Source organism: Salmo salar, chromosome ssa11 (assembly GCF_905237065.1).
Source record: "Salmo salar chromosome ssa11, Ssal_v3.1, whole genome shotgun sequence".
Classification (NCBI taxonomy): Eukaryota; Metazoa; Chordata; class Actinopteri; order Salmoniformes; family Salmonidae; genus Salmo; species Salmo salar.
The window spans coordinates 65573719-65598639 of NC_059452.1; the positions used below are offsets into that span (position 1 = coordinate 65573719).

The following is a 24921-nucleotide window of genomic DNA, read 5'->3' on the forward strand; positions in this document are numbered from 1 at the left end:
TACAACACTTGTAGAACAGGGGAATATAACTAGAACACTTGTAGAACAGGGGAATATAACTAGAACACTAGTAGAACAGGGGAATATAACTAGAACACTAGTAGAACAGGGGAATATAACTAGAACACTAGTAGAACAGGGGAATAGAACTAGAATGCTTGTAGAACAGGGGAATAGAACTAGAACACTTGTAGAGCAGGGGAATAGACCTAGAACACTAGTAGAGCAGGGGAATAGACCTAGAACACTTGTAGAACAGGGGAATAGACCTAGAACACTTGTAGAACAGGGGAATAGACCTAGAACACTTGTAGAACAAGGGGAATAGACCACACATCACTGTTTCCCAAACCCATCCTCCTGGCCACCAGCAGCCACTCCACATTTGTTAATTTCCAACACGAGTCCGCCTGATTCAACTTATCAAAGGCTTGCTGATAAGTTGACTAGTTGACCTGAATCAGGTAAGATATGTGAAAAGGCTGGGTCAGGGTGTCTTGAGGACAGGGTTAGGAAACACCACCCATATGTATATACGCATGCATGACTAAGTCGCTTTGGATAAAAGCATCCGCTAAATAGCATATACATTATTATCATTATGATTTATTTATTATTAGATTATTAGATCAATCCAGAGCCTGTAGCAGTGAGAGCAGGATGTGTGTCATTAACCTAACATCAGAGGCTCCTCTGAGCAGAGACTCCTGTGGTTATGAGGGTGACACACATGCCTTACCCCTCCAGCTGGCTTCTTACAATGATCTGCCCTGGCTGTTGGGATTAGCCTAGCTTTACTTAGAACACTAGTTGAACAGGGGAATAGACACACACACACACACACACACACACACACACACACACACACACACAAAGCTTCTTTACTGCAGCTACCTGCGCTAAGAGACAAGTTACTAGATCAAAGGCTCAATGTTTATTTACATCAAGACTGTTATGAACTCTGTTGTGAAATGTATAGTATGATCACACCACCTACCGTCTATTGCGTATCCAAATGCGTGCAGAGAAGAAAAAAGAACACGAGCAGATTGATTAACAAGTGAATAGTAGAACGGCTCATTAGATGCCGTGTAAAGGATCTGAAAACTTGCTTATGCTCATTTGTTCATACTAGGAGCAAAAAGTGCATAGAAGGAATAGAAAGAGTCAAATCTTCTGCTGTTCATTCAACGGCGAAGTACTCTTGCGATCGCTAACCTCTCCCACTTCTACTGTACCAACCGCATTCACACACACACACACACACACACACACACACACACACACACACACACACACACACACACACACACACACACACACACACACACACACACACACACACACACAGTTGTGCATCGTCAGACTAACTAATTATTTCCTTTATTATTCAGACCTGTCAAACAGTTAGTGTGATAGAGGGCAGATCCTGCTACTACAATGGAGAGATAGAACATCATTATTCCTCCCATTGAGTCTCTATTGCTCATCTTTTTCATGGGACGTCACTGAACCTGGCATGAACCTCACGTCATAGAGCAAAGTTTTATGTTCTCGTTGTTGGATAGTAACTCTTCGGGTCTCGAGACACAATGCAACTCCATTGCATTGGTCAGATGCTCTTTCACGTTCCCATGACTGACCAGCACAGCATGGTGTCTATGAGAGAGTGTGCGGCACTGCTCATACCAGCATGTGTGCTCCGATCTCCCAGGCTGGAAAAGTAATGATTAGCATTTTCTGAGCAGGATTTCAACACACTTGTTACACAGTGTTAAACCATTTGAGCATGTGCATGCATGCATGTCCTGTCCTTTATCTGTGTCCATGCTAATATGTTTCCTATGTGTGTATACTGGTATGTAGGTCTAATTGTGTATTTTGCCTTTAGTCGTACGCCTGACAATGACCATACACCTGCTTCAAACGTGCCAGTTGTAGTAGAGAGAACAAAATAGTCTGTGCTAAAAGCCTCCTGCAGGACAGGTAAGTATCTGGTGTATGAGGAAGTAAGGGCTCATGTTCAGTTCCCTGTCCCAGAGTCGGATCACTTTGTGGGGCTACATGGCTTACAAAATCTCCCCTGATCCCCCAGCCAGCCGGCTCTTCTTGGAGCAGGGAGGGCTAGGAATGTGGCTCCTCCAGTCCAGCAAAGATCAGCCAGCTTAGGTGACTAGAGACCAGATGTTTAGACCACATGGAGAGCCGGTCTCAGTCAGAACAAGACGGCACAACACAGGGAGAGGAGCAGGAAGGAGATAGTCAAATATTTCCATATTGTGAAGAACTCCCTGCTCCCTCAGACACGAGCTGGAGTGTGAGGTCACCCCGGTGAGAGAGTCTGCACACAATTCTCTCCATCCAGTTTCCAGCTCATCACCAAAGGCAGTGGTCACTTACAGCTACAGCTGTCCCTCACAAACATTTATCTGTGTTCTTTTCTAGTTCTGTGTGCATTTATGCCTATGTAAGTAATCCTCCTAATGTTATAAATAAATTCAATTGATTGGATATGATTTGGAAAGGCACACACCTGTCTATATAAGTTCCAACAGTTGACAGTGCATGTCAGAGCAAAAACCAAGCTATGAGGTTGAAGGAATTGTCCGTAGAACTCCAAGACAGAATTGTGATGAGGAACAGATCTGGGGAAGCGTACCAAAACATTTCTGCAGCATTGGCCAGTCAGAAGCCACTACTCAGTAAAAGGCACATGACAGCCCACTTGGAGTTTGCCAAAAGGCACCTAAAGACTCTCAGAAACAAGATTCTCTGGTCTGATGAAACCAAGATTGAAGTATTTGGTCTTAATGCCAAGCATCACGTCTGGAGGAAACCTGGCACCATACCTACGGTGAAGCATGGTGGTGGCAGCATCATGCTGTGGGGATGTTTTTCAGCAGCAGGGACTGGGAGACTAGTCAGGATCGAGGGAAAGATGAACGGAGCAAAATACAGAGAGATCCTTGAGGAAACCTGCTCCAGAGCGCTCAAGACCTCAGACTGGGGGGGCGAAGGTTCACTTTCCAACAGGACAATGACACTAAGCACACAGCCAAGACAACACAAGAGTGGCTCCGGGACAAGTCTCTGAATGTCCTTGAGTGGCCCAGCCAGAGCCTGGACTTGTACCCGATCGAACATCTCTGGAGAGACCTGAAAATAGCTTTGCAGCAATGCTCCCCATCCAACCTGACAGAGCTTGAGAGGATCTGCAGAGAAGAATGGGAGAAACTACCCAAATACAGGTGTGCCAAGCTTGTAGCATCAAACGCAAGAAGACTCGAGGCTGTAATCGCTGCCAATTGTCACTTCAACAAACTACTGAGTAAACGGGTCTGAATGCTTATGTAAATGTGATATTTCAGTTGTTTAAAAAAAATAAATGAATTGATTAGAGGGGGAAAGATTTCATCAGTTTTTGAATAAGGCCTAACAAAATGTGGAAAAAGTCAAGGGGTCTGAATACTTTCCGAAGGCACTATAAGGTCCTGTATAATCCTATGATTAGACCCATACAAAAATGTTCCGTGCACACATAGTAGGTTCCGTACCGGTAAGAATGTCAATCTACTTTCCGTCTTCTTCTTCTTCTTCTTCTTCTTCTTCTTCTTCTTCTTCTTCTTCTTCTTCTTCTTCTTCTTCTTCTTCTTCTTCTTCTTCTTCTTCTTCTTCTTCTTCTTCTTCTTCTTCTTCTTCTTCTTCTTCTTCTTCTTCTTCTTCTTCTTCTTCTTCTTCTTCTTCTTCTTCTTCTTCTTCTTCTTCTTCTTCTTCTTCTTCTTCTTCTTCTTCTTCTTCTTCTTCTTCTTCGGTATTATGGAGGTCCGTAAAACAATCGTTAGAGGTGGATGCCGCCACCTACTGTACGGGTGGTATACTATAGAAAAAATATCCATTGTAGGAAAGGGAAAAAAAAACGACATCCAACAAAATACGAAAATAGATATATAAACAACATCCCACTCCTTCAGTCACATTCCAATTCAAGTCACATCCCTACACAGGCTTAGGGGCCTGTGATGGTAGAACATCCTTTTACAGGATTTCTTGCAATGCCTCGGCTGTAAACTCAGAGTCCAAAAAAGCGTTCTGCTGCACTCACAATGATTTCTTCTTTTGTGCTGTGCAGTTTATGACCATAGTAATAAATGATACAAAGTCCACCTTTTTCACATGTAATATATGAGGATCCATTGATTGCCGAGATAAATTCACTAGTGCAGGCCCAAAAACATTGCGTCTTCAACACCACCAGCTCCTTCCACTCTTCTCACTGCCCTGCAGATAGGAGACATGCTGGACAGCCCTTATTCTCGCCACCTCTGGAGCGTGTTTGCCACCACAATTGCAGCATCTAACCTCCACTGGCATTCGATACTCTTCCCAATTGCATACACTTGACACACGTCCAAAACTTTTGCATTTATGGCACTGAAGGGGTTTGTGCACGAATAGCCTAACATTACATGAAATAACAAAAGTATGGATGAAGTGAATTTCTTCAGTCTATCAACCATACGGGTCAGTCGACGGGCACGAACCAATCCACCTACTTCCTCAGGTATTTCATCTGCACACACTTTATGTCCCACCCCAGAGATAACCCTCTTGATAGGCACTCTGTTTTGAAGATCCATCCACAAAACATTCCACTCATATATCTCCTTGAGGCACAATGCACGCCTCTACTGCTCTGCGGATGCCACTTCACCCAACGCATCCATGACATTTACGGATCTCCCAGGTTACATTGGTCTAAAACTCTCACTCCGACCCCAGAAAAATCCTACTTTCCATCTATGGCTGTTACGGCGACCGTATTACCACCACAACGGCAGTCACGCGTCATGACGGCAGTCAAATTCCACGTGACTGTTTAGTCATTAGGCTTCTCCAGGCTCTGATGCTGCTGATGGTCATTAGCAGCCTACCAAACTGCCTGGTACTCAGCACTACTCATGAGAGCCCATGAGCTCATGTTGCGCAGCATTTCTATAGGCTATGCAATTGCGTGAGAAAACAGAGTTTTGATGGGCTCTGTTAAAAAGAGGAGGATCCCATCAGCTATCTATAGGCTAGGCCTATTATACTTATTTCTCACCTTTCCTAATATTAAGCACATTGCTTCTCTTTACAACAGGAGTATAGCCTACTTGGCTGGCATAAAAATGAACCCGGGTAAAGCATCCTCCATTCGCCATTTAAGTGCATAGATGACGTGTATTTTTCTTCCCTGCCTCTGTTTTGATACAGGTGCATGATAATGGTCCATTCTAAATCAAAATAAATGTTACACATATATTATTTAGTATATGTAAAGACAAGATTAAACCAAGAATAGTCTGATGGGTGACAATATTAGCCTATCCCTTGTGAATGATATATTATCCCTTGTGAATGATGCCCAGCTTGTGGGCACTAAGGCAAAAAATAGGGCATGCCTTTTTTGTTGTTGTTGACTTTTTCAAATCGCACACCTCATGTAGCCTAGTCCATAGGCCTATATGTTTTAATAAGGTTAGTATCACACCTCATGTAGCCTAGTCCATAGGCCTATATGTTTTAATAAGGTTAGTATCACACCTCATGTAGCCTAGTCCATAGGCCTATATGTTTTAATAAGGTCAGTATCACACCTCATGTAGCCTAGTCCATAGGCCTATATGTTTTAATAAGGTTAGTATCACACCTCATGTAGCCTAGTCCATAGGCCTATATGTTTTAATAAGGTTAGTATCACACCTCATGTAGCCTAGTCCATAGGCCTATATGTTTTAATAAGGTTAGTATCACACCTCATGTAGCCTAGTCCATAGGCCTATATGTTTTAATAAGGTTAGTATCACACCTCATGTAGCCTAGTCCATAGGCCTATATGTTTTAATAAGGTTAGTATCACACCTCATGTAGCCTAGTCCATAGGCCTATATGTTTTAATAAGGTCTGTATCACACCTCATGTAGCCTAGTCCATAGGCCTATATGTTTTAATAAGGTCAGTATCACACCTCATGTAGCCTAGTCCATAGGCCTATATGTTTTAATAAGGTCAGTATCACACCTCATGTAGCCTAGTCCATAGGCCTATATGTTTTGATAAGGTTAGTATCACACCTCATGTAGCCTAGTCCATAGGCCTATATGTTTTAATAAGGTTAGTATCACACCTCATGTAGCCTAGTCCATAGGCCTATATGTTTTAATAAGGTTAGTATCACACCTCATGTAGCCTAGTCCATAGGCCTATATGTTTTAATAAGGTTAGTATCACACCTCATGTAGCCTAGTCCATAGGCCTATATGTTTTAATAAGGTTAGTATCACACCTCATGTAGCCTAGTCCATAGGCCTATATGTTTTAATAAGGTTAGTATCACACCTCATGTAGCCTAGTCCATAGGCCTATATGTTTTAATAAGGTTAGTATCACACCTCATGTAGCCTAGTCCATAGGCCTATATGTTTTAATAAGGTTAGTATCACACCTCATGTAGCCTAGTCCATAGGCCTATATGTTTTAATAAGGTTAGTATCACACCTCATGTAGCCTAGTCCATAGGCCTATATGTTTTAATAAGGTTAGTATCACACCTCATGTAGCCTAGTCCATAGGCCTATATGTTTTAATAAGGTTAGTATCACACCTCATGTAGCCTAGTCCATAGGCCTATATGTTTTAATAAGGTTAGTATCACACCTCATGTAGCCTAGTCCATAGGCCTATATGTTTTAATAAGGTTAGTATCACACCTCATGTAGCCTAGTCCATAGGCCTATATGTTTTAATAAGGTTAGTATCACACCTCATGTAGCCTAGTCCATAGGCCTATATGTTTTAATAAGGTTAGTATCACACCTCATGTAGCCTAGTCCATAGGCCTATATGTTTTGATAAGGTTAGTATCACACCTCATGTAGCCTAGTCCATAGGCCTATATGTTTTGATAAGGTTAGTATCACACCTCATGTAGCCTAGTCCATAGGCCTATATGTTTTGATAAGGTTAGTATCACACCTCATGTAGCCTAGTCCATAGGCCTATATGTTTTGATAAGGTTAGTATCACACCTCATGTAGCCTAGTCCATAGGCCTATATGTTTTAATAAGGTTAGTATCACACCTCATGTAGCCTAGTCCATAGGCCTATATGTTTTAATAAGGTTAGTATCACACCTCATGTAGCCTAGTCCATAGGCCTATATGTTTTAATAAGGTTAGTATCACACCTCATGTAGCCTAGTCCATAGGCCTATATGTTTTAATAAGGTTAGTATCACACCTCATGTAGCCTAGTCCATAGGCCTATATGTTTTAATAAGGTTAGTATCACACCTCATGTAGCCTAGTCCATAGGCCTATATGTTTTAATAAGGTTAGTATCACACCTCATGTAGCCTAGTCCATAGGCCTATATGTTTTAATAAGGTTAGTATCACACCTCATGTAGCCTAGTCCATAGGCCTATATGTTTTAATAAGGTTAGTATCACACCTCATGTAGCCTAGTCCATAGGCCTATATGTTTTAATAAGGTTAGTATCACACCTCATGTAGCCTAGTCCATAGGCCTATATGTTTTAATAAGGTTAGTATCACACCTCATGTAGCCTAGTCCATAGGCCTATATGTTTTAATAAGGTTAGTATCACACCTCATGTAGCCTAGTCCATAGGCCTATATGTTTTAATAAGGTTAGTATCACACCTCATGTAGCCTAGTCCATAGGCCTATATGTTTTAATAAGGTTAGTATCACACCTCATGTAGCCTAGTCCATAGGCCTATATGTTTTGATAAGGTTAGTATCACACCTCATGTAGCCTAGTCCATAGGCCTATATGTTTTGATAAGGTTAGTATCACACCTCATGTAGCCTAGTCCATAGGCCTATATGTTTTGATAAGGTTAGTATCACACCTCATGTAGCCTAGTCCATAGGCCTATATGTTTTGATAAGGTTAGTATCACACCTCATGTAGCCTAGTCCATAGGCCTATATGTTTTAATAAGGTTAGTATCACACCTCATGTAGCCTAGTCCATAGGCCTATATGTTTTAATAAGGTTAGTATCACACCTCATGTAGCCTAGTCCATAGGCCTATATGTTTTAATAAGGTTAGTATCACACCTCATGTAGCCTAGTCCATAGGCCTATATGTTTTAATAAGGTTAGTATCACACCTCATGTAGCCTAGTCCATAGGCCTATATGTTTTAATAAGGTTAGTATCACACCTCATGTAGCCTAGTCCATAGGCCTATATGTTTTAATAAGGTTAGTATCACACCTCATGTAGCCTAGTCCATAGGCCTATATGTTTTAATAAGGTTAGTATCACACCTCATGTAGCCTAGTCCATAGGCCTATATGTTTTAATAAGGTTAGTATCACACCTCATGTAGCCTAGTCCATAGGCCTATATGTTTTAATAAGGTTAGTATCACACCTCATGTAGCCTAGTCCATAGGCCTATATGTTTTAATAAGGTTAGTATCACACCTCATGTAGCCTAGTCCATAGGCCTATATGTTTTAATAAGGTTAGTATCACACCTCATGTAGCCTAGTCCATAGGCCTATATGTTTTAATAAGGTTAGTATCACACCTCATGTAGCCTAGTCCATAGGCCTATATGTTTTGATAAGGTTAGTATCACACCTCATGTAGCCTAGTCCATAGGCCTATATGTTTTAATAAGGTTAGTATCACACCTCATGTAGCCTAGTCCATAGGCCTATATGTTTTAATAAGGTTAGTATCACACCTCATGTAGCCTAGTCCATAGGCCTATATGTTTTAATAAGGTTAGTATCACACCTCATGTAGCCTAGTCCATAGGCCTATATGTTTTAATAAGGTTAGTATCACACCTCATGTAGCCTAGTCCATAGGCCTATATGTTTTAATAAGGTTAGTATCACACCTCATGTAGCCTAGTCCATAGGCCTATATGTTTTGATAAGGTTAGTATCACACCTCATGTAGCCTAGTCCATAGGCCTATATGTTTTAATAAGGTTAGTATCACACCTCATGTAGCCTAGTCCATAGGCCTATATGTTTTGATAAGTTTTAAAACTAAAGTGAACAAATAACTTTTTCAAATTAAGCAAATGAATCTGCTTTACAACGGGTGTAGAGCCTAACTGGCTTACAAACGCAGGGCAAGAGTTTCTCGCACAGAATAGAATAGATCAACTTTTTTTACTGTGGGAGAAAGTAGATTGACATAGGCTAGTGGTTTTGCTGTACGTTAGGCCTACTCATCTTGTAGAAAAGTAAATGTGGACAGTTCTTCCAACATCTTCAATCTGCACCTCGGAATATAGGAGGACATGAATCTTTGTTAACCGCATAACACAGAATAGCCGCACAGAATAACACAGAATAGCACAGAATAGCTATGTTCAATTGTATTCTTCATACTATAAAATGCCACGGAATTCTAAGCAAATCTTGTCTGCTAAATGAACTAGTGTAGCCCACAGTCATTTGGCATAGCCAGATCAGGACCTAACATAAGCAAAACTCAGTATGCTATTCTGTTCTTCTGAAAAATACTACATTTTCTTCATATCATGTTTCTTTAGACCTGTCTAAAGTAAATAATGGATTTATTGTGAAGGTGTAGGCTATATTAAATAGATTTATGGGACTTTTTTTAAATGTAGATGTTCCAAAGTCCTGCATCAGTGGCTTGTAGGCTGTGCGTGGAAACCAGGAGATGCTAAATGTGTTTATGTTAATTAACGTTCAATTACCGTGAGACCTGCAGTTATTTACTTGACAATCACCGGCTGACTAAATTTCATGACCGCCACAGTCCTATTACCACCATAAATGTACTTCTCATGTTTCCTTTCTTTTTCACCACTCATTCTCACCCTCTGTGCTTTCATCTTCAATCGACTCGCCAACAGTTTTAAACATACATTTTCCGCCATCTTCCTTCGAAGTATCAATCACATGACTTCTCAATCTACTTTCACCACTGGTTACAACAGGTTGTTGTTCGCTGTTCTACCCCTTCCGTCGTCTTCATGGTAGTCAGCCATTTAAAGTGTTACATTGTTCTCCCACGCAGTTTATATTACAGCTAATATCCCAGGAAACAGGAGACATCCTGAGGACATTCGGCAATGTTCCCATTAGTTACCTTAAGGGTTTCAGCACGACGTTATCCCATTGACGTTCTGAGAACGTTCTAAGAACGTTGCATGATGGTCCCAAGGGTATGTTCTCTGAGAGACCTTTGTGTAGTTCCCATCAATGGTCCCAAGGGAACGTTCTCTGGGGGATCTTTTTATCGTTACAGGTTTGTCATGGTCCCCTGAAGGTCCCCTGAACGTTCTTGGAACGTTGTGTCCTGGTCCCCTGGAGGTTTTGTCCAGTTCCCGGTTTATCCCGGGGACGTCCTAAAAACATCCTCTGGGATGTCCCTGAAACTAACCGGGAACTAAACAAAGCCTCCAGGGGACCATGACACAACGTCCTGACCCCTTTAGGCAGCCACTTCATGACCTCCCGGAGAGGTCCTAACAACTCGTTATTGTTTGCATTACTTATGTATATTCCATCAACATATGATGTATGCGTATTCCCTATAATGTTTACCAATATGTTTGTGTGTACATTTCTTCATATTATAATGCGTATTTTTACCACTATGTTTATGAATATCCCAGCTTATTACCATTGTACTACTATGTCACACTACTGTGTTGATGAATCCTTGTACAATTCTAATTGTATTATCATTCCTATCTATCCTGCAGAAACCACATTATACTACAGTTTTCCTCGTTACTCTCGGGTTAAAATGTTCACAGTGAATCAACCGCTTAGAGCAGGGGTGTCAAACTCATTCCATGGAGAGCATAGTGTCTGCTGGTTTTTGTTTTTTCCTTTCAATTAAGACCTAGACAACCAGATGAGGGGAGTTCCTTGCTAATCAGTGACCTTAATTCATCAATCAAGTACAAGGGTGTAGCAAAAACCCGCAGACCCTCGGCCCTCCGTGGAACGAGTTTGACACGTGGCTTAGAGTGTCTATCTGACAGAAGATACAGGGGCTAGGGTCGCACCCCCAGCACATAGCACACTTGGTATTCTACATACCTGCACAATGTTCTTAACCTGTAGACTTGGGTCACATCAGTAGAGAGAGTTCACTCATTTTCCATCTCTCTACCCCCCCTTCTTATTATCTCTCTTTTCATGTCTCTGTTCCCCTTCTTATTATCTCTCTTTTCATGTCTCTGTTCCCCTTCTTGTTATCTCTCTTTTCATGTCTCTGTTCCCCTTCTTGTTATCTCTCTTTTCATGTCTCTGTTCCCCTTCTTGTTATCTCTCTTTTCATGTCTCTGTTCCCCTTCTTGTTATCTCTCTTTTCATGTCTCTGTTCCCCTTCTTGTTATCTCTCTTTTCATGTCTCTGTTCCCCTTCTTGTTATCTCTCTTTTCATGTCTCTGTTCCCCTTCTTATTATCTCTCTTTTCATGTCTCTGTTCCCCTTCTTATTATCTCTCTTTCATGTCTCTGTTCCCCTTCTTATTATCTCTCTTTTCATGTCTCTGTTCCCCTTCTTGTTATCTCTCTTTTCATGTCTCTGTTCCCCTTCTTATTATCTCTCTTTTCATGTCTCTGTTCCCCTTCTTGTTATCTCTCTTTTCATGTCTCTGTTCCCCTTCTTATTATCTCTCTTTTCATGTCTCTGTTCCCCTTCTTGTTATCTCTCTTTTCATGTCTCTGTTCCCCTTCTTATTCTCTCTCCCCCCTTTTTATGCTAACATAAACAGACAGATTAAGGCACGGACAGAACGGTAGGATTGTCAAGCGTCTGCCGGCCCGAGAGCATTTAGCATCTCTGAACAGAGTGCCATCGTAATTTGTAAACCAAATGCAAACCGACTCTACGTGTAGAAACGGGGGGGAAATTACGGCCGTCAGTCGCCAACGGCAGATGGTCCCCATAGCACACCGCGCTGACAGCAAGCGAACGAACGGCGAATAAATGGCCCCGTACTGTGCAGACCGACAATCGGTCTTGTAGGTTCTCCTTTTCGACAGTCAGTCAGTGGTTCCGGCCTTGTGGAAGAGTGATGAGTGAAGGCGTTGGTAAAGGGGATTAGCAGTTTGCTTCCACATGGTTTCCGGGTTCACCAGTGGGGTTGTACCATTTGAGGGTACTGGAGAGGGTGTGTTGTTCATCTGTGGTTTGATGGCAGCAGCTATACATACTGAACATACCTACAGTACCTATTGTAAGCTATACTTCTTAAATCTACCCAACATATGGGTAATTAGGCACTCCAGTTTTCAATACAGATCATGAACAGGATAAGGTCAGAACTGTGACCATCCCCCTTTCTCACTGTCCTTAGATTTAAAAAGTAATATATGTTAACTTATCAATAATATATAATATAGTCCTGTAGACAAATATTCAACAGGTGATTTTTACTGAAGATAAATGTGGTATTTCACATTTAACTTCCTTAATTCGAGCACCTTGGACAGCAAGGTAGGCTAGCAAATGTTTATTTTCTCCCTTTTCACTGCCCCGGGCTGGAATAACACTGCTACACAGTTTGAAAAAGAAATAATAAACAAAGACAGGAAGGATACAACTTGTTCCTGAGATAGATAGCACCAGCTAGCAGCTCATCTGCATTTCCCCAGCGGAGGGACAGCCTTATCACTCCATTATCTGGCCTTCAGATATGATTGGGGTCAGGCCATAAGCATAAAGTTGAAGCAAAGCTCCCAACATCAAACACACAGGGGAGAGGCATGGCCTGGGGGCCTGGCATTAGGCCATCCTGCCATGCTCTGACAAAGCTTGGACTCAGACTCTCATGTACCCTCCTTTGGTTTTTCATTCTTAAAGGAAAGAATGGAGGAAAGAATGGGAAAAGGTTTAGTTACCACAGAGTTGTGTTTTGAGCAGGATCAAAGCAGCCTTGAGTTTCATTGTGTTTCTTTGTGAGGTAAAGGAGGGATTGAAATGGTGGGGTGTTGTACTATACTCCATCTCTCACAATTATCTTCTTGGTTCATCTTCTTCTGTCTTTCCAGGACAGCCTACGTGCCTTCCTGGTGTGAACAGTTACAGAGTCATATCTGTCACACAGAGGGCAGGCCATGGCCTCAGTCAATCCCTCCAAGATACTACGTGCCTTCGAGGCGAACAGCTACAGAGAATCATCTCATATTTGTCAGAGCCGGCCATAGCTTCAGTCAGCCAGCCAGTCAGTAAGTCAGCCAGTCAATCTCTCAAATCCCTGAGGTCTCATTGGTGATATGACAAGGCCAGCTCTTCCTCTGAGGCTCTGAAGTTCTGTTCAAGGACAGAGAGAAATGTCTGTGCGGACAGCTGCAGGCACATAGGGAGAGTGAGCTTTGGGGTGTACAGGGTCAGAGGTCATCCCTATTCATATTAACTAAAAGGAGTAGGGAGTTCTGGTTGGTGGTTTAAGAGGGTTTCTGAGACACAGACAGCCAAACAGGCAGAGGTAATTGTAAGGCTGGCATAATTCAAGTTCTCAATATTTAGAGAGTTAAATTAGCCAGCTTTACAATTACCTCTGCCTGAATGGTGTCAGCTATTTTTTTTTAATTTTTTTTATCTACTATCCTTTTGAATTTAAGAACATGAATTTGGGTATTTAGAGTACTATATAAAGTAGAGAACATTGAACAGAACAAGGCTGTGTCAATAACTCAAGTTGACAAAAATTCAGATTGAACGTTATAGTCCCAAGCTCTGTATTTGTAAGTTGCAACTGCTAATTATTTTGCCAATTTCCATGGAAAAAGTGAAGAGTGAATGAAGTTTACAGTGGCTTACTTTCATTATTTTATAAAGCCTTAGTATTACATTGTTGTAATATAGCATATTGGAAGGACATCAGAAACGTGATATGGAAGTACTGGCTGATAGTGCCCTTTTCAGTCTATGATCTTACAGACAGACGGGGACAAAGCCTTTAGCCGATCCACTCACGTAGAATTTAGCGTAGCTTTTACCAGGTTAGCCTTCAGAGGGGGTGAAGGGGTGAGGCCAGGGAGGGGGTGTGCAGCCAGGTCAAGTAACAGAGTGATAGGGCCTTCATTCTAGCCTTGCCCAAAAGGGGAAGAGGGGGAGAGCGAGAGAGAGAGAGAAAGAAAGCAGGGTCATGTTGCAGGCTCAATGCTGGGGATGGATGAGGGTGGATAACGCTCCTACCACACTAGGGGCCCCATACGCCGCCCAGGATAGAAGCCAGTTAATCAGCCCTTGATGAGGTTTCTGAAATTGAGGGCCTTATGAGGAATGCACAGCACAGGACCTGAGGTAAACCCACAACAGGGGCGCAGGGCTAGACGTACACACACCAGGGGGTGAAAAATATCTTCAGGATATCTTTTTTTCCACACTATTAGTGACACAATATTCTATACTCTATTTCTCTATACCAGCCTCATGGTATGTAGTGTTTCTGGTCTCCATGTACATAGGGCAACAGCAGTATACAAGAGGTTACCACTGGGGCATTTGGCCTAACACTATTTTTCACGCCTCGGTGTTGAGCTGATTTTTGTGTCAGGTGTAAGGTCAGCAAAGCTGGCTTCTCTCTTCAGGACTGGCTTCATTCCATACAACGGTTTTGCTAGTCACTCACCTCATTATTAGGAGATAGTATGTCTTCCTAAGATCCAATGTTTGAGGAGATCAGTTTGAGCAAGGCAAGAGGAGCAGAATAGCTCATCGGGATCACATAATGAGTAGCTATTTGGGCTGCATGGTGATTTATAGACCAGTGATTCTGCACAGTCCGACTCGACTGCTATGTAGCTAGTCAATCACAAACACACATTATGTCTTCCTCATTCATATAACTGCCTGAGTCTGGGTAAATTATATTAGGTTTACACATGATTAAGAAAGTTTTTACTCTACGATAGATTCAAGAGAGGTATCAAAAATTACCAGCGACTAGACAATTTACTGTAATGTAAATCTGCGAAATTCTCGTGCACCACCTCCGGAGGTCGCGGTCGAACTTGCCCGAGTCCACCCTCTCTGAGCAGTCGGATGTAAACAGAATTGTCTCTTCAAACGTAATTCTCTTATTGTAAAGAATCTTAATAGCAGAGCAATGTATTTGCATATTTTACACTTTATTATATTATTTGTCTGCCGTCTGTGATCACTAGCCTATATGCTGCTGCGAGTGCTCAGGTGTGGAATGCATGGAATTGCGGTTATACAAAAAGAAAAATATGTTTAAATATAGCCCATCCAATCAATGTTGAGAGCTGTTTGGCAAATGTAGGTGTTTTAGAAACCTTAGAATCTGCTGTTTCCGACATATTTTAGGAATAAAAGTCGCTTTTTGGTATGCTCGGTTCCTTGGTTTTATACACGTGGTATGCGGTTGTGAGTCCGGTTGGACGTAATGCAAAATTCTCTAAAACTACGTTGGAGGCGGCTTATGGCAGAGAAATGAACGTTCAATTCTATGGCAACAGCCCTGGTGGACATTCCTGCAGTCAGCATGCCATTTGCACACTCCCTCAAAACTTGAGACATCTGAGGCATTGTGTTGTGTGACAAAACTGCACATTTTAGAGTGGCCAACACAAGGTGCACCTGTGTAATGATCATGCTGTTTAATCAGCTTCTTGATTTGCCACACCTGTGAGGTGGACGGATTATCTTGGCAAAGGATAAATGCTCACTAAGAGGGATGTGAACAAATTTGTGCACAGAATGAGAGAAATAAGCTTTTTTTTGCGTATGGAATATTTCTTGGATCTTTTATTTCATCTCAAAAAGCATCGCACCAGCACTTTGCATGTTGCGTTTTATATTTTTGTTCAGTGTATTTCAGACAATTTTGGTCTTTAATATATGGCAGACAAACAAGTTCCCTAACTTCTTTCCCTTTCACTTGCCTCCTCCATTTTTGCGGTAATGTTGCAATCAGTTGTTTATAACTTTGAATAGCTGCATGTATGACATAACTCCACCATTCCTATTCATAATATAATTCATGACTATATTACCTTTTTTTCATGAATATTTTTTTTTTATCAATCAGTACATTTCAGTTTAAACATAATATTTGTTGTAATATGTGTTCTGCCTTTTCTGGAATATAAATGATTTATTGTAAGTAGCTTTGTATGGCTTGTTTAAGAAAGGCTGATAGTTTGACAGGTATTTACTTTTCTATGGTTGAAGAATCTTATCTATTTTTGCTAACTTTCTATGGAAATTTGTTGGGGTGAATTAACTTATATCTTTAGGGATATGAATACCAAATATGCCTACTTCACCATCAGCCCATTTTATTGGTAAACTACATGGTAAAGTAAAAGTTGTGTATTTTAATGATCCAATACATAATATGGTACACTAATCATAATCTGGTTTTAGTCCAGAGGGGCAAGAGAAGTAATCTAGATCTTCAATGAGACCGTGCAGGGATCCAGATTGCAGACTTAAGAGGAAACTTGAGTCATCGGCATACATTGACACTTTTATTTTTCAGCCCAGGATTTATTACCCCTTGATGTTCTGTTCCCCTCTTTGTCAATTACACACGGCACTGTTCATCAGTCTCTTCATTCAGAAGACAATTGATAATATTGTCACCCATCAGACTATTGTCAATTGAATCATTTCTTTAGGCTACATCTATTATTACATGTGTGAAATTAGTTTCAATATAAATTAGGTGTAATTTCGATGGGACATCGTCAGATCGGTAGCTATCTGTTGGGTGAAGGAAGGGCAGGGGGGAAAATGACATGTCCTCATAAAACTGCTTATAACAAAAACTCTGTGATATCAAAATTCTAAAGTCAGTGTGTTAAATTGATTTATTTAGGAAAAGTCAAGGTCGGAAGGGGAGATGACTTTCAATTTTAGCTGCGGAGCAAGAATGTTTAGTCGCCAAGCCCCGAACCCTCTCTCGGCACATGCCTTTCTGTTGTTTATGTAAAAAGAAAAGTTGATGTACATATTGTGCAAATTAAAATCTCATTGCGAAACCTCTGCTTCAACTCTCTTCAATCTGAATAGGCTGTTGATACACCAGAGGGCAAAATCTCTCCACCAAGGACGTATTTCACCACAGAGTGTTAAAGTACAATCTTATCTTATCTACTACCAACAGACCTCTTGCTAACTATACCTCTCAGCATATAGGTGACCTCTCTCTTGGGCTAGCCCAGATTAGTGTGTCAGTGCGTGAGGATGTGGGATCAGCAGGCCAGAGCCATAGGATTCAGAAATCATCCCTGGACCCAGGCTCCTTACAGCATGACTCATTAAATCCCAATCCCACCACACTGTTCCTGGTCAGGTCCTCCACCCTGAAGAAGGTCCTTAAGCCTAGCCTCTGACTGGGGGTTTAACCTTAATACAGTGTTGGCACAAAGCTAGTTACAAGGCTAATAACAGAAATATAGTGACAGAGAGCTAGCTTCTCAGGGCTAGCAACACACTGTTGTGTCCTTTGAAGGGTATGCTTGGTCTGGGCATGTGTGGTTCTTTGTAGTCTTGTTTGATTGGCATTCAACTTTGCATTCACGCTTACCTGCTTAGTCAAGGCATAGGCCTTCATCCCTGGTTCAGGGTGAAGTACTTTCCCCACCCGCGCTTCCCTAGCTCTCGCACATGTTAAGGTGGCTGTTTTTGCAGTGTGCTTGGAAAATGATCTTTGGGAAACTTGCTATCGGCTCTAAAGGATTGTGTAAACAGTGGCTGTATCTTTCCTAGTGACTGTGCACTTTTAAGTCTTAAGTCACTTTGGAATTTTGTCTAACAATACCTGTAAAGGTGTGACGCCATGTGAAAGAAAAGAACAAGGAAGTAAGAGATGTTTTCGAAATCTAACCAGCATGTGCCATGCAGTCTGTGAAGTGTCTATCACTGGTTTCCTGTATGTGTTCTCTAAAGCAGAAACAAGAGGAAACAATACACAGATAGACAGTAAATAGATGACGAACATAGACAAAGAACAAAGAACGAGGAATCAATTCTTTTTGTAAAGGTTCTTAGTGGGCAACTTCAGATTAAAGGTGTGGCCAGAACTTTAAAAAAGTGTTTCCTCGTTAAACTATGAAGCAATGAATGCACATTGAATGTGTGTGGAAATTATTCAGAAGGAGATCAAATATATCCAAAGGTTCTCTCTGCTCTCTTTTTCAATGCATTTGACCCCCCCCCCTCAAGTTACTGTCCCCCCCAGTTACTGCTTCTGACATAAACCAGAATAAATCTACAGAATGAATGGATTACATACTCTGTACAAATAACTGCGCAAAATAGTACAATGCCATCTGGAGGATTAGATATGAGGAGAATGAGTGGAGTGTAACAACCTAGACAACCCAAACAGTCAAACTTTCCACGTGGTTGCATGTTCCTGAGAAGCAAGCACAATTGGTTGGGTATGCTTTACAACAGAGGCCACACAGACTGAAGGAGAGTTATAAGAGGTGTTGAAGGATTAGTGCCGCATGCTTTGTGGTGTTGTTTTATATACAGACATGTTTGTATTCATGGATTATTTTACACCGACGAGCGAGAACACTTGGCTCTAGTGTTTTTTTTAGACGCGTCCAATCTAATTGATTGTGACAGGATCTCGGGAAAAAAGATTACCGTGTCCTCTCAAGCCGTCTCGAAGAAGCAACCGTAACAGGCGGCTTATCCAGACCTCATTTGCTTAGCCTATTAGATCCGTTAGCTACTGAGAATTGAGCAAATGTAGGGTGCTAAATAGTTAACACGTTGTTAATTCTCTTTACCACAAAGCTGAACATCCTTCCTCGAAAGGTGTTGTAATTTACACTTTAAGTAGTTTCCACCTGCTTTTAAAATAGATTTCTCAAAAGGTGCACAATGCCATGCCAGATTCAATGCAATGATAGAAAGATTTTCCATGATGGAACACTTTTGGCGACAAAAGGTCTATGCGTAATTACGCTTAGATTACAGAAAAATGGATATAGCGTATGTTGAAATAGGAACTCTATCCAAGTCGTAGTATTAGGAACATCTGCTACTCAATAGTAACGTGAAAATAAATGACCCCACTTCTGACTGGGGCAATATTTGAAGCGCAACATGCCCAGCCCCAGCAGACATCAACAGCCCCACTATATAGTGGACAATTCAAGTCCCAATTTTGGATAGGCTATGGTCATTGTAAAATTATTATTTTCAGATTTAAAACTGGTTAATACTCACTTGTTTTTATCCGTGCTCATTCTGCCGGAGTTTTATGTCCAGCTTTTAGTCAGGGATGACTCCAGAGGCGCGCTGAAGCCGACTTCCCAAGTTCTCTTGTTCAATAAAATCAAGAAAGTTGTTGATGAGTTTCAAACAACGAAATAACTTTGCAACACGGGTCTCACTCCATAGAACAACTCTCCCGTTTTTGAGAAGTAGCCTATTAATCTCCAAGAGGAGTAGCCTAATATCGTCTAGAAATGCTTAAAGTGAAACTATCTGGCAGTAATCAATGTTATTTCGTCGGTTCTACAAACTATATAGAAACCGAGTTTCAGATTATTCATACCGCGATATATTCTATCACAGCATTCGAGTTTTCGCGATCGTTGTGTATTTCGCTGCGCGCGTCTGAAGAAGCTCTCCGAGCGCGGAGTGTCTTTTTCAATTTTTAAAGTTCCATCCCTCTTTCAACGTCACGCCACAAGTGGGAGGTAGAGGTAAGAAGAAAAAAAGTCGGAGAAATAATTAATGTCAGCAGCACGGTGTAGAAAAAATTCAAGGTGAAACTGACTTGTACCTGTTTACTTTCTACACTAACAGGGGTTCTTTAAGAGTCTCACAATGCCTCGAAGAACCTGACTAGTAGGTAATATAGCGCATAACATAGTGGTCAGAATTATGACCAGCTGGCCTTATGGTTGTCAGAAAAATATGTCATATTCATGTCAGTAAAAATTAGTTTAAAAAAAACGTCTTTAGTCAACCAGTTTGTGACTAGATTAAGACATCATTGAATGATGTCATACTGACGTCTTTTCAACCAGGTTTTGCCCGCTAGGTTAAGGTTCTTGCAAAATTAGGGTTTCAACAAGGGTTCTTATAAGATCATCAAAGTTCTTCAAAGAACCTTCGAGTTCTTGGCACTGAAAATTGTCCCCAAAAAAGTTATTCCAAGAACCCCATAGGAGATTGGGTTCATTGAGGAACCCCTTTAGTTCCTCGATGCCCAACAGAAAAATGTGGATTTGAATTTGAGAAGACAGCAGGTGCAGGCACTTAACTGAAAAATTGAAAGCTCTCCTCAAGTAGAGGTAAGGGTTCTCCCTTGAATGATCTAAATTCATAATGTTTTATGATGATACCATCTATCTTTTCATATTTGTGCAAATGGCTGTGTTGTTTGACACTCTCCTATGAAAAATTATTTCTAAACAAGAAAATGGACAACTCAATGGCTGTCAATCAACAAAAAGGTAAGAATATGTAAGAATATGTTAAAGGATTTACCCGCATTGGGCGCAGATGACTACTGCTAACTTATTTGTGTCTGTCTGTGTCTGCAGGTATACGGACAAGGAGGCACACAAAGGTATGTACAATTGTTATTAGTTTGTCTCATAATGTTATGCAGATCACAAGTGTCATCTCATTGTAATCAATGGTTTCTCTAAAATCTTATAGGACAGCAGCCATCTTCCTCCTCCCTGACCTCTTCAATGAAGATCCCAGAGGCCCCTACATTATAAACAAGGTATGTGTATGAAAACCGTTGTCAAATGTGACGTTTTTTGATTCATATTTACCACAAAAACCAAGGTATGAATACTGTTCTGTAATTTTTTGTATTTACAGACTTCACCCTCCTTATACCTCTGATGACTATAACAGGAAACCTATGTGATCACCATGCACTGCAAAATCATTCTGGCTATGGATAGCCTACAGAGGACATCAACACCCCAGAGGATATATCCATTGGACTTGGGGCTTTGTTGGGAGTTTACCTCATATTTAGATTTTAGAATTCTGCTTTGCCACTAAAATCATAATAAACATTGAAAACTAAAAGATTGTGTTATTGCACCAAATGGGACCTTTAAACTGCCTGCTCTCAAAGCTCATCTATACACTGAGTGTACCAAATATTAGGAACACCTTTCTAATATTGAGTTGCAACCCCCAGTTTGCCCTCAGAACAGCCTCAATTCGTTGGGGCATGGACTCTACAAGGTGTCGAAAGCGTTCCACAGGGATGCTGGCCCATGTTGACTTCAATGCTTCCAGTTGTGTCAAGTTGGCTCAATGTCCTTTGGGTGGTGGACCATTCTTGATACACACGGGAAACTGTTGAATGTGAACAACCCAGCAGCGTTGCAGTTCTGGACAAACCGGTGTGCCTGGCACCTACTGCCATACCCCGTTCAAAGGCACTTAAATCTTTTGTCTTGCACATTCACCCTCTGAATGGCACACATACTCAATCCATGTCTTCTCTCCTACATCTACACTGATTGAAATGGATTTAACAAGTGACATCAATAAGAGATCACAGCTTTCACCTGGTCAGTCTATGTCATGGAAAGAGCAGGTGTTCTTAATATTTTGTACACTCTGTGTTTTTATGCACATGAAAGGTATATTTTACAGGTAGGCTACTGGGGTAATTAGCCCCCCATAAGAACAATGTCTAATTGCTGACACAAAAAAGCAATGTTTGGAAAAACATGGGTATGTGAATGAAGGTCATGCTTAGACGAATAAACAATAAAGGGAAATGCTACAGTTTACAATTTTTTTGTTATTTAATGAAATGTTTTTAGAAAAGGGGCGTTTTTTTAAAGAACCGGGGTAATTGCCCCCCTCCCCATGGTGTAACTGGCCACCGGGGGTGCCAAATCACCCTGGTAGAAGATTATGGCATAGGGTTTCACACAGGTGTGTTATAATCAATTTAATCCGTTTTATTTAGAAATTATTTAGTAAGTAATACTTAAAAGCTATGTCAAGTTGTCTTATTTTAATTATTTAAATAAAATATGGCGAGTAAATGCTGTTGCACATGTCACCATTAATATCCCCAATATGAGGAGATTTGATGTAAAGTTCCTCTTTTTATCTCACCTGCACATTCATTTTCTTTGTTCTTTGTTTGTTGTTCCTTTTCCATGCAATCCATTATGTACAATTGCACTAAATATTATTTGAATAACGCAAGATTGTAAATCCCAGCAGCCTTTCAAACGGTTTTCAAAGTTGTTTTTAATTCATTAAAAAATGTATTCATTGGAATATAATATTGGAATCGAATATAACTAATAACATTAAATAACATTGGAATATAACATTTAATAACAATAACTTCACTAATTAATTCAGTGTAACATTGATGTGGCAACTCTCTTATGCTCTGCTATTGCACAATTATAATTTGTACATACATTGTAGGTCACAAATAAAAATATAAATTTGAGCCCACCGCATGCACTGCTCAAACCTAATCCAGTCCCCACATGTGACTGAAAACGGGGAGAGATGCCAATTGAAAAACTCTCTCTTAAAAATGTAGCTAGCTATCTAGCTATATGGCTCCAGAGTGGTGCAGCAGTCTAAGGCACTGCATCTCAATGCTAGAGGGGTCACTACAGACACCCTGGTTCAAATCCAAGCTGTATCACAACAGGCTGTGATTGGGAGTCCCACAGGGCAGCGCACAATTGGCCCAGCGTTGTCCGGGTTTGGCCGGTGTAGGCTGCCATTGTAAATAAGAATTTGTACTTAACTGACTTGCCTAGTTAAAAAAAGGTTACATATCTTTTTTTTAAATAAATGACATAAAATGCTGTTTAAAATAGCTAAAAGGCTATAAAGTGAAATTAACTGTAATGCTATCAGTCACTAGTGGAAACATTTACAACTGCAATTAAGTTACGTTATCTATTTAATGTATTTTACCTCAGACGATCTCGTTGTAAGGTTGCTAGCTAAGCCTCCTATCTGCTTATGCTAACTAGCAAGCGGGCTAGCATTTACTGTTAGTGAAGTTAGTGAAGATAGCAAGTTAGCATAAACTAGCGCTAACTGGGCTGGTCATTGTCTAAATGACAGGTAGAAAGACATTCATAACCATAAAGGGGTAACTCTCCCCCAGGTGCCAGTTACCCCCTAATAGGGGGTGGCGAGTTGCCCCCAACACACTCATTCAACAATTTATTACTTACTCAAAAATTATTGAAATGTTTCTCTCTAAACAAGTGGATTATTTATTTTAAGGCTTTCCTACTTGAATATTTAAAAAACAATTATAGATCTAACTTCATTGGAATATATCTACAATATATCTAAAATTGCAACAACAAAAAAGATCAATTTACCACAAAGTCGTTTTGTTGATATCGCCAAAAGTTATGACACAGAGGACATTTTTGAGTGAGTAACAGCAGTGGCAGACAGGGAAAGTGTTGGGGGGAAATAATTTGGTGACATCTTGTGGTCTTAATGTGAATTACAGGGGGGGGGCAGTTACCACAGAGGCTAGTTAGCCCTAGTACCCTACACATTTACATTTGTGACACACACTTTTATTGTGTAGATTACCGGCAGTTTCTGTTTATTCACAGGAGCCAGCTTGATCATGGCTTTTCACTGATGCTCTGATCATCAACTAATTTACAAGTACAGTAATTGGGTAATAACAGATTGGTTGGTGTGTAACCACATTTCCATCCATAGTTTTTATGCGAGTAAAGTCATACCATATATTTTAAAAATCCTTACAGTTGTGATGGAAACAGGAAGTTTCGGTACAATTTATAAATGCCGACAGATAATTTGTTGGTTCGACATGGTGGGATCTTTTTGTGTAGGTAAAATGTATTATGCGAGACAGCACGGTGGAAACGTCTTTAGCTCAAATATTGATATAACCATCATATCGAAACTTGGGAGTCACGCAATGACACGGTGTATGGTCCTCCCACTACGACTCCGTAAACCATGCAGTTTATTAGGCTACAGATTAAATACATTATGAACTTCATAGGGTGGTGAAAGTGCACGATTATGAGCTTGAGGCTCCTTTCCAATAAATATACAGGGTCTTATTCTGGTGACATGATGGTCAATGCTTGACTGCCGTTTGACATAATACCATCATGTATACACTAGCCTACCCGCCAGAGTATGTGAGCAGAGCGGAGCCGCAGAGCGAGATTCCCAAACGCTGGAGCAGCCTTCTTGCCCACTCCAATTTCGCTCCAGTAGCGTTCACTTCACGAGCTCAGGGCATTTGTATTCCTTGTTGGGCTCCATGTCTTGCTCCTGACCGATTTCGAGTGTTTATATGTTGTTTAATAATGTTATCTATTTGAAACGATGAGCACTTCTTAAATTCACCGTTTCATGTTTATTAAAATACTTTTCATTCAAATAATGTGGTTTGGTTTCTGCTACCAGCACTGTATCTGCGAGCTGTTGGCTATAGAGAGCATGTGCCAAGACTAGGCCCATTTGCTATCTAATCATTTAAAATGCTTTTGATTCAACAATACCGACCGGTCTTTCTAGTTGGTACATGAAAACTTAAGCGAAAAAGTACATTTTGTGTGCACTTCCTCATCACGCACTGATTTTTATACTGCAACAAGTCAGTTTGGTGGAAACACCACTGGTGGGAAAAGTTGAATATTTTGCATGAAAATCTGTTGCCAATTGGATGGAAACCTAGCTACGGATTGTGCACTGCCCAGCCAGCGCCTTGCTCAGACCATAGGGCTTAGACCGGTCATCTAGACATGTAGTTGAGTAGGCCTAGCTCCATTTTATGGGCCTATGCTGTTCCCAGCACTTCAGGTAGACTTCTCAGAGACCTACTGGGAATTTTTGTTCGCTCAAGAATCACAGAAAACTTCCTTAGG

At 40.9% G+C, this 24921-nt stretch overlaps 1 protein-coding gene and 1 long non-coding RNA gene across 3 annotated transcripts in view; one reads left to right on the forward strand and one right to left on the reverse strand.

Annotated features, from left to right (window-relative positions):
• LOC106562935 (electrogenic sodium bicarbonate cotransporter 1) overlaps window positions 1-19629 on the reverse strand; it is a 69267-nt gene extending 49638 nt beyond the window's left edge. Inside the window, exon 1 of one of the 2 annotated variants that reach the window (XM_045689855.1) lies at window positions 19244-19629. In XM_045689855.1, coding sequence (XP_045545811.1) covers window positions 19244-19263 — 20 coding nt within the window. In that variant the 5' untranslated portion in view covers window positions 19264-19629. The remainder of the gene's footprint in view (window positions 1-19243) is intronic. The other variant, XM_045689854.1, reaches the window with a different exon arrangement.
• A 176-nt stretch (window positions 19630-19805) lies between these two features.
• Window positions 19806-21181, forward strand: LOC106562937 (uncharacterized). Its single transcript, XR_001319146.2, has 5 exons — window positions 19806-20319; window positions 20445-20481; window positions 20572-20597; window positions 20690-20759; window positions 20861-21181. It is a non-coding gene; the product is annotated as an uncharacterized lncRNA (long non-coding RNA).
• Window positions 21182-24921: the final 3740 nt, after the last annotated feature.